The sequence below is a fragment of the Vitis riparia genome, chromosome 4 (assembly GCF_004353265.1).
Source record: "Vitis riparia cultivar Riparia Gloire de Montpellier isolate 1030 chromosome 4, EGFV_Vit.rip_1.0, whole genome shotgun sequence".
In the NCBI taxonomy this organism is placed as follows: Eukaryota; Viridiplantae; Streptophyta; class Magnoliopsida; order Vitales; family Vitaceae; genus Vitis; species Vitis riparia.
In genome coordinates, this window is record NC_048434.1 from 17,668,793 (window position 1) to 17,684,130 (window position 15,338).

Consider the following 15,338-nt stretch of genomic DNA (forward strand, 5'->3'; position numbering starts at 1 on the left):
GCAGAAAAAAAAAGAAAGGGAATCCTAATGGTTGAAACAATAAGGTTCAAAGTTTTTTTGGATGCAAAGGATTACACTCAAAGAGAGGATGTGCACTTTAATGAAGTATTTTCACCCGTTGTAAAACATAGTTCTTCACCATAATTGCATTATTTGACTTAAAGTTGAAATAGTTAGATGCTTAGCTTTTTTGTATGGCAATCTTAAAGAATAAATTTATATGCATCGACTAGAGGGGTTTGTCATTTAGGATCAAGAATATCGAGTTTGTTAAAAAAAAAAAAAAAAAAGTATCTACATGGTTTGAAATAATCTCTCAAACAATAGTATAAGTGATTTGATAATTTTAGGCTTTGATGGTTAATCAAGAAGTCACTATAAGAGTTGTGTGTATCAAAGAACACTCTCACATGGTTTATGTGATTGACATGCCCATTTCTATAAGGAATATTAATGAAAACAATATTTTTTTTGGGTAGTATTTTTTTCTAATTTAATTATAATTATAATAATTTTTTTTTTAGGTATGTAATGAGAGTGGAGTCTCTACTCGTAATCAACAACCAACGAACGATGAGAGCCTTTCTCGTCTTCTTCCTCTTCAGCTGCCTGGGCTTCGCTTTCTTGGTGCCCTCGTCGCTAGGGTTCCAGTCCGATGAGCTTCTTCTCGACGACGAGGAGTTCGGCCTCGAAGGCGGCCGATCTCCCGAGTCCTTTCGCATCCGATCCCAGCCCTCTGGTCCGCAGTCGGCTCGCCGTAGGTCGTCGGATTTCGGTGGCGGCGGGGGCAGTGACTCCGACTCCAAGATCCAGTTCTCCCTCGAACACGCCTTCGGAGACTCCGATTTCTCCCCCGCTGGCGCGTTCTCTGCTCGCCTCAAGACCTCGAGCCATGGCGCTCAGGTGCCGTACTGTTCTGCGTTTGATTTAGTGTTGGTTTTTTTTTGGTTTTGGTGAATTGTTAGTGTTAGGTTTGAGTTTAGGGCTGAAGTTTGGGATTTTATTGTAAATTTGAGATTTTGTTTTTTAAAATTTTCCCTTTTCTTTTTGGCAATCCTGCACTTTCTTTTTGAGAAATCATATAGAATTTGGCTGAAATGGTTTTATGTTATGGGGTTCTTAGTGCTAGTTTTGAGTTGAGACATCAGATTGAATTTATGAATTGGTGTTAGTTCATGGGATTCTTTGTAGTAGTTTTGACTGGGGGATTGAATTTGAGATTTTAGCGTGCATTTGGGTTTTTGTTGTTGAAAAGCTCCTCTTTTTTCTCACTCTCATTTTTTTTTGGATCCCTTGATTTGGAAAATTAGATTTTGGTTTGAACTTGTATTTGATTTTATTTAATTTTTAGCGTTATTTTTTTTATTTTGAAAGTTTGGTTTTATGTCAAGTTTGAGATTTCGGTGTGAATTTTGACTTTTTTTTTTTTTTTTTTTTTAAAGTTTGAAAGTTGGGCTAGTTCTTCGCTTCCCATCTTTTTGGTTACTGAGAAAAAGGAGGAAAATATGAGACCCTTCAAGCCTGCTGATGCAGTTGTCTTGGGCTTGGTTTCGACCAAAAACATAAGAAAATAAACCTGGTTTCAAGAAAATGTGAAAAATGAGAACAAGGTCATATAAATTATAAGCTTGATCACTTGAAAGTTTCAGTTTCCTTTTTTCTTCTTATCGTATCTTGGCTGCCAAATTGAGTTTTATCTTTTAGATTTTTTTTTTTCTTTCCCAATGTGAAATTTTAGGTTTTTAATAAAATTTGAATGTGATTGTTGGAATTTTTTGCTTTGCTTTTGCAATTCTAGTTTTTGGAGCAAATTGGCTTGATTTTATTGATGTAGACGGAAGGAACACCTCTTATACCCTGCTTCTGTACCTATAATAAACTTGAAATGGATGGTCTCGATACCCATCATGTCAGTTTTCTTCTGTTTTTTTTTTGTCTTTTTTTGATATGGTTTTTTTAAAGAGTATTTCAAGTTTAAAAATTGGGATTTTAGATTGAATTCCAAGTTGAGTTTGTGGGATGGAATTTAATTTTTTGCTTTTATTGAACTCAACATGAATTGCATTGGCTCTAAATTATCCTTGTATCTGGATGACATCCAACTATATTGCTAAGTTGACATAAAATTTTACTTGTAACAGACCCTTACAAAACTGCGGTTTTCAAGGAACGCTTTTACTGAAGCAGAGAAGGAGAAGTTTGAAGTAATGTGTCATGCCTGAAGCTCTTGTTTTTGTTGCTTAGATTTTTTGCAAGTAAGCATCGATTTTACTTTTTGATGTTATATACCTTTTTGCAGAAGCTGTTACAAGGTGATGACTTCTATAGGATAAGATTACCATCCAATGTTGTGAGTCCTCCGGGAAGGGAGTACATTATTTCTGCCGTGAAAGCTGTAAGTTGGCAGTCAACCACATAACTATATCTCCCAAATGCAACTGCTTAAAAAACAAATTCACAAAGTTACTATTGTTTTCTCCCTTTTAGTTCCTTGTTTGATTGCGGTTTCTGCTTTGATATTTGTGGCAAAGTTGCACTATTTGGTCTCTTGTTAGAATGTTTTTGAATACAAAAGCATCATACAATGAAAATATTGAACTAGAGATTATAGAACATGACTTTTGCCTGATAGAACATGACTCCTCTCAGAAAATGGCTGTATATAATTTATGAGTTGAAAAAACTCCAATGGATATATTTTAATTTAAAATTCTGAAGATTGACTTTGTTAGGCACCCTTTAATCTATTGTCTTTATTTCTGCATCAGAAAAAAATAATAAAAACAAAAGTATTGTACATGTGGACATTTCTGGGATTCATCGTTAGTTGTCACAATTGCATGATACTTTGTTTTTGTAATATGAACTGTGCTTTTGGGTCCGAAATTCCTAAAGATTTGCACTGCATGACCTGTTCTTTGAGATAAAATGACAAGGAAGTAAGTAATTGTAAATCAAATTAGTTGTTAAGAAACGGAAGAAAACATAAATTCAGTAAAGGAGATTAGTCTCTGCCCAGAATGATTCTGTTTTAAAGATTTTTTTATTATATTATTTTGTTATATATATATCTGGCCCTTAAGCATTGTTGGGAATGTTTCTAAGATAATTGTGAAGGCTGTTCAAGAGGGCTGTATCAAGTACTGGGTTAGGTGGTTACCTACAGTTAAATGTCTTTGTAGAGGACAGGGAATCTGGGATGCTTGTCCTTATTGCAAAGGAATGTCTGATCTCTAGATGATGAAGTGGGATTCAGGAAATGGTCTCATGATGATGTAAACTGAAGTTGTCTTTTTCTGATTTAGGAAAATTGAAAGCCACTCACATACCTTGTGTGGCCTTTTTAAGGAGGCCTTGCATAAGGATACGGAGTTGGTGTCAAATTAGATTGTACTTTTGGTTTTTTGAGAAGCTTTATTCATGGATGGTCTATAGAAGCGTTGTCAATAAGACAAGGTAGCATGAGGGTTGGATGGAGTTTTTTCGGGCATTGTGGGTTAATTGTCTATCAATGTAAGCTTTTGGAATAAATTGGGTATTAGAATCTTAGTGATTGAGAGATTATGAATTCAAACCTCACAGCTTGTTTATTCCCTCCCCTCCAAATTTATTAAGCTCATATGGAAGTGTAAAGAAGGTTGTCCCATGAGAAGTGTGTTAGGAAAAGTTTTAGATGACGAAGGGGGAGCAATTATGGACCCGCTAAGGATGATATTGGCGGATGGAAGGGAGGCTGAGGTCTCGGATTTGGTGGGTAGAGAGTCTGGGAATACCGAGGAGATTTCAGAAGGGGCTTTGGAAAGAGTCTCCCAAGAGGACGAGGAGGAGAGGGGCAAAGAGGGGGATCTGTGTTGGCAGTCTAGTAGCTTGGCTAAATTTAGCCGCTATCTAGGAATGCCGACGGAGGGATTTGAAGGGGAAATATTGTTCTTGCTCAAAAGAATGAAAGAGAGGAAACTTCAAAAAGGTAAGTTGGATGGTAGAAAAAGGAGGAAATTAGAGTCGTCAAAATTCGAAAGAGAATTGAGAAAATTGGAATGGATTGTGAACTATATTGGAGGAGGAGGAGAAGGGGGGGAAGCACGAGCAGGTCTAAATGAAGCTCCGAATGCTTACCTGGAATGTAAGAGGGGCTAATAATTGCGACAAAAGGAAGGTGATCAAAGCTTTGATTAGGAAAAATAGGGTGGACTTGGTTTGCCTACAGGAAACCAAGATTCAGGAAATGTCAACGGGCATTGTTCGGAGTTTAGGAGTGGGCAGGTTCCTTGAATGGGGAGCTGTAGACTCAAGGGGTGCAACCGGAGGAATAGTGGTGATTTGGGACAACAGGATGTTGGAGTTGGTTGACATGCAAAAAGGATTGTTCTCTATTTCGTGCACTTTTAAGAGCTGCGAGGATGGTTTTATATAGACGTTTACAGGGGTTTATGGGCCAACTTTGAGGAGGAAGAGAGAGAGTTTTTGGGAAGAGCTGGGGGCCATTAAGGGGCTTTGGAATGGGCCGTGGTGCGTTGCAGGGGACTTTAATGCCATTCTGAGACTGGAAGAGCGCAGCAGAGGAGGGAGCTTGAATTCAATTATGAGAAGGTTCTCAGAAGTGATAGAAGATCTGGAGTTAAAGGATCTGCCCATGGTGTGGGGCCCTTTTACTTGGACTGGAGGAGCGGATAACCAGTCTTTTTCAAGGTTGGATTGTTTTTTGGTGAATGAGGAGTGGGACAACCACTTTGGAGATGCGAGGCAGTTTCTTCTTCCAAGACCCGTGTCCGATCACTTTCCTATTCTTATGGACGGTGGGGGTCTGAGAAGAGGCCCTATCCCGTTTAGATTCGAGAATATGTGGTTGAAAGTGGAAGGTGTAAAGGATCTATTGAAGCATTGGTGGGAGGAAGGCAGCTTCAGTGGATCCCCAAGTTTTATCTTGGCTAAAAAACTAAAATTTCTGAAGGCTAAGCTGAAGGAGTGGAACAGAAACAGTTTTGGAAGGGTTGAATATAGAAAGAATACGACTTTGGAGCAGATGGAGTATTGGGATGCAAAGGAGAAAACCAGTAGGTTGTCGTTGGAAGAGCTGGAAGCTAGAAACAAAGCGAAGGAAGAATATAAAAAATGGGTCTTACTTGAAGAAATCATGTGGAGGCAAAAATCTAGGGAAGTGTGGCTGAAAGAGGGAGATAGAAATACTGGTTTTTTCCACAAAATGGCTAACGCACACAGGAGGAGGAATAATGTGGACAGAATTAAGATTAACGGAGCATGGCTTACAGAGGAGAATGATATTAGGGAAGGGATTGCCAATGCTTTTAAGACATTGTTGTCTAACCCAGGGGAGTGGCAGCCTTCTGTCTCCGGGTTGCAGTTTGAGATGTTGGAGCCTTTGGACGCTAGTGCATTGGAGACTCTTTTTATGGAAGAGGAGGTATTCGACGCTCTAGTAGGCTGTAATGGGGATAAAGCCCCGGGGCCAGATGGATTCTCTATGGCTTTTTGGCTTTTTGCTTGGGATTTCGTGAAGGTTGATGTGATGAGCTTCTTCAAGGAATTCTACGATAATGATAAATTTGTTAAAAGCCTAAACGCAACATTCATGGTCTTAATTCCAAAAAAAGCAGGGACTGAAGCTTTAGGGGATTATAGGCCTATAAGTTTGGTGGGAAGCTTGTACAAGTGGCTGGCCAAGGTATTAGCCAATAGGCTAAAAAAAGTGGTTGGAAAAGTGGTCTCTAAAGCTCAAGGGGCGTTTGTGGAAGGTAGACAAATCCTAAATGCAGTGTTGATAGCCAATGAAGCCATTGATTCGACCCTTAAGAATAATGAGAGTGGCATTTTGTGCAAACTAGATATAGAGAAGGCGTATGATAAAGTGGACTGGAATTTTATTCTCACAATCATGAAGAAAATGAGTTTTGGGGAGAAATGGATTAGGTGGATTCAGTGGTGCATATCCACTGCAAGTTTCTCAGTGATGATCAATGGAACCCCTACGAGCTTCTTTCAAAGCTCCAGGGGTTTGAGGTAGGGCGATCCCCTCTCCCCCTACCTCTTTGTCATAGTTATGGAGGTCTTTAGTGTTTTCATCAAAAGGGCAGTAGAGGGAGATTTTTTATCAGGTTGTAGGGTGAAAGGTCGGAGCGAAGAAGGGGTCCTAATTTCCCACTTGTTGTTTGCTGATGATACACTGGTGTTTTGTAAACCTTCACAAGATCAGTTGACTTACCTCAGTTGGCTTCTTATGTGGCTTGAGGCTGCTTCAGGATTGAGAATAAACTTGGAAAAAAGTGAACTAATTCCAGTAGGGAGGGTGGAGAATATGGATGATCTTGCTGGGGATTTTGGCTGTAGTTTGGGTAGTCTTCCAACCACCTATTTGGGGATGCCCCTGGGTGCTCCTTTTAAGTCAGTTACAGTTTGGGATGGTGTGGAAAAGCGCTTTCGAAGAAGGTTAACCATGTGGAAGAGACAATATTTATCCTAGGGAGGAAGGGCGACTCTCATTCGTAGTACGTTATCGAATTTACCCATCTATTTAATGTCATTGTTGTGCTTACCAAGCTCAGTTAGACAGAGATTAGAGAAAATCCAAAGGGACTTCCTATGGGGTGGGGGCAATCTGGAACGAAAGCCTCATTTAGTAAGATGGGAGTTTGTGTGTTTAAGTAAGGCGAAAGGAGGATTGGGGGTCAAAAGCCTTTCCCTCCTCAACAAGACTCTTCTTGCTAAATGGAATTGGTGTTTCGCAAATGAGAGAGAGGCCTTGTGGAATCAAGTGATTAGAGGGAAGTATGGAGAAGCTAGAGGGGGATGGTGCTCGCGGGAAGTGAGAGAGGCTCATGGTTTGGGTTTGTGGAAAGGAATAAGGGCGGATTGGAAGTTGGTGAGTGATAGGTTGGCTTTCATAGTTGGTAATGGGAGAAGGGTGAGTTTTTGGAGGGATAGATGGTGTGGGGAGTCTCCTCTGTGTATGACCTTTCCCTCTCTTTTTGCTTTGACGGTTGAGAAGGAAGCGTGGGTGGCAGATATATGGGATCCCTTGGCTGAGGGAGGCTGGGGGGGTTGGAACCCCTGTTTTTTAAGAGCGTTCAATGACTGGGAGGTTGAGGAGGCGGAAAGATTTATGGAGAGGATTTAGAGTAAAAGAGTTATTGAGGATGTGGAGGATACGGTGTCCTGGACTGAAACCAAGAGTGGTAAATTCTCGGTCAAGTCTCTCTACATAGCTCTTGAAGCGGGTGGTTCATCTTTGTTTCCTTCAAGCTTTATTTGGAATGTGAATGTGCAGCCCAAGATTAGCTTCTTCACATGGGAGGCTACGTGGGGCAAAGCCTTAACATTGGATATGGTCCAGAAAAGAGGATGGGCCTTGGCGAATAGATGTTTTATGTGTCTTGAGGAAGAGGAGAACATAAACCATCTTCTTCTTCATTGTTCAAGAACGAGGGCGTTATGGGATCTTCTTTTTGCTTTATTTGGGGTGTCTTGGGTTTTGCCTTTTTCAGTTAGAGAGACCCTTCTAAGTTGGAATGGTTTTTCCTGGGCAAAAATTGCAAGAAGGCTTGGAGAGCTGCTCCTCTTCACATTTTTTGGACGGTTTGGAAGGAGAGGAATAGATTGGCTTTCAAGGATGAATCGTTGTCAATTCAGAGACTGAAACACTCTTTTATTCTTACTTTATGGGCTGGGGTTAAGTTGTTCATAGACGATTGCCCTTTAACTATAGCTAATTTTATTGATTGGTTGGGTTCTAAGTAGGTCTGTGGTAATCGGTTCTCTTTGTCTTTTGGCCTTTTTGATGGCGGGTGTATAGGTATTGTATACTTAGAGTTGCTATTTTAGCGTCTCTTTTTTAATGAAATTCATTTACTTATCAAAAAAAAAAAAAAATGTAACAATTTAAGCTTTTTGGTCAAATTGGTAACTTAATATGATATTAGAACTCTAATTAAGAAGAGATTTCAAGTTTGAAACTCTTCTTCCATTATCTTTCATTTGCCTATTTGTAGTATGTAATCTGTGATGTGTCTTTCAATGTAGGGTTATGAAGTTGTACATGAAGGTAGGGGGCAGTTTGGTATAAGCTCATTACCCAACAATTTAAGCTTTTAGATTAAATTAGTAGCTTAATAATTTTCTTGTTAGATCCAATTAGATAAGCGATGAAGGAGGAAAAAACTTTTTGGTTTTTAGGGTGGGGTCTAAGGGTGTCCTCAAAGGTGGTGTCTCAACATGGTCAATTGCTTTGGATGAATCTTTGACATTGGCTTGTTAAATAAATAGGACTTGGATGACATAATAGGCGTACAATGCACAAGAATGCTATGGTGGATCACCTAGTCTTACATTGCCAAAGTGCCTAAAAATTGACTTTTGTTTTGTATCTCTATGAGATTCAATGGATCTTGTAGAGGTTAATGTTGGAATTCTATTAGGGTGGAGTATTGGAGTCCAAACAAGAACGTTGGTTATTAGTTTAAAGGGATTTCCTTTGAGGTGGAGAGAATCTAAAGAGAAAGCCACATTTGGTCAAATAGGCTATTGTTTGTTCACACTAGAGGAAGGGGTATTGGGAGTTAGGTGTCTTTCTTCACTCAACAAGACCCTTCTTTGCAAGTAGATTTGGTGTTTTGCATTGGGAAGGGAGGCTTTTTGAAAACAAATCATAAGTTAAAAATATGGGGAAGATGAAAGAGGTTGGGGGAGAGGGGGTGTTCTAGGGTAGTAAGAGATAGGTATGGATTGGGTTATGGAAAGCCATTGGAAGAGTCCTTTTTAGTGGGCGATGAGAGGAGGTTAAAGTTTTGGAGGGATAAGTGGTGCAAAGATGAGCCGTTGTTTGTATCTTTCCCCTTCTTATTTGTTGTAGCTGCTTCGAAAGAGGTGTGGGTGGCAGATTTGTGGAATCAGTCCAATGAAAGGGGTTTTTGGAATCCTTGCTTCTTTAAGCATTTGAATGATTGGGAGATTGAGAATGTGAAGCGTTTCTTTTTGAGGCTCTAAGGAAAGGTGGTGAATAGGGGAGGAGAAAATAAGAAAAGAGAGGAGGTTTCTCCGTTAAGTCCCTTTACTTTGTCCTAAAGCTGAGAAGATTAGTGCCTTTCCATTGTTTGGAGTTTGTTGGTTTCACCTAAGGCAAGGTTTTTTGCTTGGGAATCAACTTGGGGAAGGTTTTGATGTTAGATCAACTTCAAAGGAGAGATTGGATGTTGGCTAATAGACGTTTCCTTTATCATATCCAAGAGGAATCAATTGACCACATCCTACTGCATTGTGTAAAGACAAGGGTTTTGTGACAGATTTCACTTTCTCTTTTTGTGTCTCTCGAGTGTTGTCTTTCTTCATAAGAGAGATCCTATTAAGACAACATGATTCTTTTGTTAGGAAGAAACGAAAAAAAGGTGTGGGAAGCAGCTCCTTTGTGCCTTTTTTGGATAATTTGGGAGGAGAGGAATAGAATATCATTTGAAAACGAGGAGCTTTCTGACCAAAGACCCAAATACCTTTGTCTTTGTAATTTGTCGTCATAGACCAAGTTGTATATAGTTGAAGGTCCAATTTCCTTGATTGACTTGGTTGATTGGTTGAGTTCTCATTAAGGGAATAGTTTTTTGTTGTTCCTATTCCTTTTGTTTACATCTTTTGGTGTTTGTTGTATATGTCCTAGGTACTTTAGTGTGCTTATTTGGCACTCTTTTTATATATACTCTCTTTATTTACCTATATAAAAAAAAACTAGCAGATTGAGTAAGCCCAGAAAGGTGTTTCACATGCCATTTTTTGGGAATATTTAAAAGAAAATGAGTATAACAATTTTGTAGGTTATGAAGATTAGTGAAATTAAGCTCCTAGTTTCTAAGGGTCTCTCGTTATGGAGTAGGATGAAGGTTTTGGGTTTGGATCCTCTTTTGTTAATCTTTTAGATTCCCTTGAGTCGCAATTTTTGCAGTTTGTTGATTGTTCTGGTTATGTGCCATGTAGGTTGTTTGTGGACAATATTAGATAATTAATGACAAAAGTTTGATATGTTGGTTAGCTGTTTCTAAGTCAAACCGATTGTACCAATAATGGTTGATTATGGGAAACAAAAGAGAGGAATAGGAAGATTAAAAACTCCAAGGTAACCAATATCATGCAAGTTGATGTTGGTAGAAGATAGGCATGGGAAATTTCTATTAATCTATTTCAAATAGGAAAATATTTTATTTTTATATGGAAATTAACTTCTTCTTCTTTATTTTTATTTATTTTTTATCAATTTGTTATTTTTAATAATAGTAAGTCATAGCAAGGGCACTGACCTTTTTCTTCTGGCAATAAAATTATTCATCAAACAGAAGTGAGTACATTTTCTCTTCTCCATTTTGTTCATTTTTTTTTTTTATTTCCACGAACTCTTAAAAATATACCATTTCATTCTGAAAGGATCCAGCAATTTGTGATACCCATGCCTTGCTGCACAAGAGGATTAAAAGTTTGCTTTCTCATTTTAAACTTTTCGATGTGGTGTCATATCGGTGTTCTTCCTGTTACTGAACATTGTAGTTTGTGTATCTTGTGTTTTTGCTTACCTTATTTGTTTCTACCTTCATAAAATTGCTATGGCTATGAGTTTTATACTGCACTAACTCATTTTTGTTTGTTTAACTCCAGAGATGTCTTCCTCGTGAGGCTATGGACGAGCATTTTGTTATACACATGGTAATGTCCAACATCAATGGTCTCATTATTTGGAATTCTGTTGAACCCACTACAGGCTTATAAATGACTGCATTAATGTGATTAAAATTAATTTTGTTTTTTTGTGCTTCTGCATCATGCCTCATGAAATAAATTAGTTTTGCGATGGTGGCATCTACCTGTCTCGTGGGGATAGGCTGATTTAACCTCCAGCTAAATATGTGTGCTTGTTGACACCTTCATGAAAGTGCAAATGCATGTGAAGCCTAGTCTATTTTCCTTTGAAAATTGTGGACCATCCATGGATAGGATATTTAGAATTTTCTTGTTTAAATAGTTGTTTTAGAGTACTCAAGTTAGCTCAAATTGTTAAACCCTTAATCCCAACTATGTGGGATTGGCTAATACCAATCCTTTCTTGGCCTAAATTGCCATCCTTCTTGGCAATCCTTTTGTCCCTTTGGTGCCTTAAATTTGAATCAAATCACCCTTCTCTATTATTGAATTATCGGGTCTTTGTTGCTGCCAACCAATCTTATGACTTCTGTTCATCTTTCATCTGATGCCACCTACACGTTGTTATGAATGTGTGCATGGCTTGTCCTATCTTTCCTCTTATTGCTACTCATCTATCTAAACATCCTCATTTGGCTGAACCCACTTTCTCATTAGATTGTTTCACATAATCTTTCAGGGTGATATATATTTTAATTATTGTTCCACAACTTGCCATTTTTTGACAGATGTGCACAAAGTCTTACAGTTTTTCCCTTTTATCGTTTCGTTGCAGGATGGTGTTAATATTTTGGCTGTTAATTATGGTTCTCCTGGGGCATGCCAGTATCCTCGGCAATTGAAGCTTGTAAGTTGGGACCAACCTCTATGAGTTGGCCTTCTTTTCAAATAAATCAAATCTAATTAAAGGAATCATAACTCCATACTCTCCTTGTCTGTTTGTTGTAACTTTTTATGGTTTCACCATTGCAAAGAACCTAATTCAACACTAAAGTTCTCATTTGCTGCATGTGTTTTTTTGGTCTCTCCATTTTAGCCTGGAAAATGGTCTTTCAACTCACACACAATTCTGAAGAACACCGAGCAGGCACCAAGGTAAAATGCTTTTTGCATTGTTATTTCCATATTTCAACATTGTGGGCTTAGTTCATGACATGGAATAATTCGTTCAACATAGGGATAGTTCTAATCTAGAGAAAGGTTAAGGCTATGTTTGATTCTCAGAAAGTTTGAGAGAAAGAAAATGGAGAGGAAAAATATGAAGAAATAAAAAATTGTGGAAAATTTATAAATTTTTTCTCTTGTTTGATTGTCTATGAAAAAAATTGAGGAAAAGAAAATTAAATGGTTTAGGAATGCACTTTCCCCAAACTTCTCTCATCTTTATCTAAGGAAAATAGGAAGGAAAATCTGTTAGCATTTTTGCTTAATATTTCTTCTGTACCTTTTTCCATGACATCTAAACATTTTGAAAATCACTATATCACTTAGCTAAAGCAAAGTTACTAAACATAACCTAAAGCAACTCTTCTTCAATCCACTTATAGATTCTCCCCTACGTCTAGCTCATGGATTCCCAAACCACATTTAATCGGGTAGGATACAACTAATACTCATTTATTGCTTCATCATTTAGCTAATCACCATGTTCATCTTTTATATTTGCATTTTATGTTGCTTCATTATATCATAATTTGTTTTACACAGAGCTCCAGTATTTTCTGAAGAGATCCTCGGTGGGGAGGAGGGAGAGGGTGAAGGTGTAAAGCCAGTGGAAAGGTCCTTTTGGGCTAAATATGTGAGTATTCAAAGGAGCGAATAATTTCCGTAACCTGTTCTTTCTTGTTTTGTTTAACTTTGTATAGCCAAGTAAAATGGAACTTCTAAATACCTCGTCTTTCTTTTCCTTCTGTATATGTTTCAGTGGATGTATCTGATCCCTCTTGGACTCATTGTCATGAATGCCGTAACCCAAGCTCTGAACATGCCTGAGGAGCAGGCTACTGGCCAGCCAGGCTCCCAAGGACCGGCAACAGCAGCAGTCCAGCGTGGGCCTCCTACTGCTGTGCGAAGAAGATAAAAGGTTTGCTCCTTTTTATCCTGAGAGTCTATGAGAATTCACCTGTGATGGGTTGAGTCTGATTTGTTGAAATTCATATTTTATACCTGTCTTTTGCTTCTTTAGGATGTTAACAGACTATCGCTTTCTGTTAATTGATTCGATTTCATTTCTATCATAAACAATGCCATCAATTTTGACACTGCACAAAATCATATCACTTCATGGAAGGGATGGGATTTGCTGTGTTGTTTAACCATTCTCTTCTAAACTGAACCACCAAGACCACACTTTTTCAAGGATTCTTCCACTTAAGCCTCATTTGGATGTTCTATGAAAAGATTGAATGCTCCCTTATTTTTTCTACCCATAATTTTGTGTACAAAGTTCTCATTCATGGACAAGTCTTGAGCACAAACTGTACTGAAAATTTGAAACACTGGCATCTAAGGAAGCCCCATGATTGATAAAGAGCCATCTGTTCCGAGGATAACAACTAATCCATGGTAGATGATGGATTTGTACCAATGAATGTGCAAAATATGAGAGCTATTTAAGTTCTGTTTGGGAAGCGTCTTAGAAAAAAGTTATGAAAAACAATTTTTAAAAATTATTCTTTAATGAAAACAATAGTCTATTTGGAAATTTGAAATATTCTTAAATTTATTTTTCATATTTTTAAATATGTTTTAAAAATAGCCTTTTATGTATAGTTTTCTATTTTTAATCATTTTTCATATTTATATAATTATTCTTTTAAACAATCCTTTTAAATTGACATTCTCTACAAAAAAAAAATTACCATTTTTCATGTTTTTTTATCTGTTTTTAAGACTTATGCATTGTACTTAAAAATGCATGGTACCTGAACCTAGAGTACGCCAAGAAAACGACTTCTAATATTTGAGTTTTCAAGTAAAACTTTGTTCCCAAAGCAATTGAAACCCCTAAAGAGAAATATCCTCAAATATTGTTTTTTGAAAACTATTTTCGAGTGTTATTAAATAGACGTATAATCACTCCTATAGTAGCTATTGGAATGAGTGTATTCTCTTTGTTGCATGTTAGAGAAGGGTTTAGAGTTTGATGAAATGATATGGTCTCAGCTTTACAGTGCTTCTTGGAGTGTTTGTATTCGAAGTGATTTTAGTTGAAATGTTTTATTTAAAAACGGTTTTTAGGAATCATCTATTAAGAGTTGGTTTGGTATTGATTTTAAGAAATGCTTTTAATCTTTTTAATATCTAAAATTTTTATCTTTTAAGTGTTATAAATGCTAGAAATGTTTCCGGAAATCACTGCCAAATACACTTTGAGTATGTTTGATAGCAATTCTAGGAAACGTTTTTAACTTTTTTAATATTTGAATGACAAAAATCTTCAAATGTTAGAAATGTTAGAAACGCATTCTAAAATCACTACTAAACGGAGTTTAAGAGTATGTTTGATCATGATTTTAGAAAGTGTTTTTAGCATCATTTATATTTGAAAGATAAAAAATTTCAAATATTAAAAAGACTATAAACACTTTTGAAAACCACTATCAAACGCGCTCTAGGAGCAGAGCGCGTTTGATAATGTTTCTATTTAAAGCATTTTTAGTGGATGTGTTTTTGGGAGAATCACCTATTATCAAGTGTGTTTTTAAGAAAAACTATAAATGGCTTTTTTTTTTTTAAATAAATAAAAGGTTTTTCTAAATTCAGGTAAATGCATTCATGTTAGAAGTGCTTTCTAAAAGCACTACAAGAAAGATCACTTGTATTGTTTCCTAATGAAGAAACATATTCCTAAAAACACTTTTAGAGAATATGGTTCCACTAAAAACACCTAAAATAGAAACACTAGCAACAGAACTCATGTTTCTTTGAAAAACATGTGATTTTTTAATTTTTTAAAAAATATTTTTTGAATTTTATCTGGTATCTGATTTTCCTCCAAAAACATTTTATATGCTAAAGGCATTGAAAAAGTGAACTCTTATAGTCATTAGTAGGAACTTGTAATTGTCCTTTCAACACAAACATTTATTATCTCATAACGGAATGAACAGGTCATTTTTCATGGACGGTGGAACCAAGCGCCATCAGCACTTTCAAATGCGACTGTGAGACCATTGGGGTCACGAGACAGACCTAAATTCAAATTGTTGGGGGTGGTTATAGGACTCTTTAAGATTCCTTTCACCGAACGTGGAGTGGAGTGGGGGCTCATGGGAGAATGTAGCTTTAAAGGAATACTTTCATTAGACTAATAACAGAGTTGAGGTAGAGACTTGGAGTGGCTCGTCGGGATATTCGGTTACTGCATTTATTAATTTCATATTTCACTCCTTCACTTTCTTGGACCAATTTATAGATTGGAGGTTTCATTTAGAGGTGGTTAAGACCACCAAACTGATCAACTTGAAATTCTGTGTGTGTATGTTTCTTTTTCCTTTTTTCTTTTTTCTGTTTTTTGATATTTATTATTAGTTCAGTTTGGTAAAAATTGAAATTATGAGTTTGGTTTGTCTGGCAAAGAAAATTTTAATCTATTTGATTCAGACTACATAAACCATTGTACTTAACTTGGATAATTTTTGTTTCTT

The 15,338-nt window shown here is 37.1% G+C and overlaps 1 protein-coding gene across 2 annotated transcripts; it reads left to right on the plus strand.

The window, feature by feature from the left end:
* Positions 1–541: 541 nt before the first annotated feature.
* LOC117912226 (ER membrane protein complex subunit 10) lies at positions 542–15,192 on the plus strand. 2 transcript variants are annotated; one of them, XM_034826738.1, is made up of 9 exons: positions 542–903; positions 2,142–2,204; positions 2,300–2,395; positions 10,648–10,695; positions 11,465–11,536; positions 11,726–11,784; positions 12,397–12,487; positions 12,614–12,772; positions 14,802–15,192. In XM_034826738.1, exons 1-8 carry the CDS (start codon positions 574–576, stop codon positions 12,767–12,769), a joined length of 915 nt encoding a protein of 304 aa, XP_034682629.1. In that variant the 5' UTR covers positions 542–573; the 3' UTR covers positions 12,770–12,772; positions 14,802–15,192. The 2 variants fall into 2 exon arrangements, with proteins under 2 accessions (XP_034682629.1, XP_034682630.1); XM_034826739.1 differs by having other exon boundaries at positions 14,814–15,192.
* The last annotated feature ends 146 nt before the right edge of the window (positions 15,193–15,338 follow it).

Excerpts from the sequence above, each read along its gene's own strand:
- LOC117912226 (XM_034826738.1), top strand. The coding sequence starts at position 574 with ATGAGAGCCTTTCTCGTCTTCTTCCTCTTCAGCTGCCTGGGCTTCGCT. Across the intron at positions 904-2,141 it reads CCTCGAGCCATGGCGCTCAG|ACCCTTACAAAACTGCGGTT; the intron begins GTGCCGTACTGT and ends TACTTGTAACAG. Across the intron at positions 11,785-12,396 it reads AACACCGAGCAGGCACCAAG|AGCTCCAGTATTTTCTGAAG; the intron begins GTAAAATGCTTT and ends TGTTTTACACAG.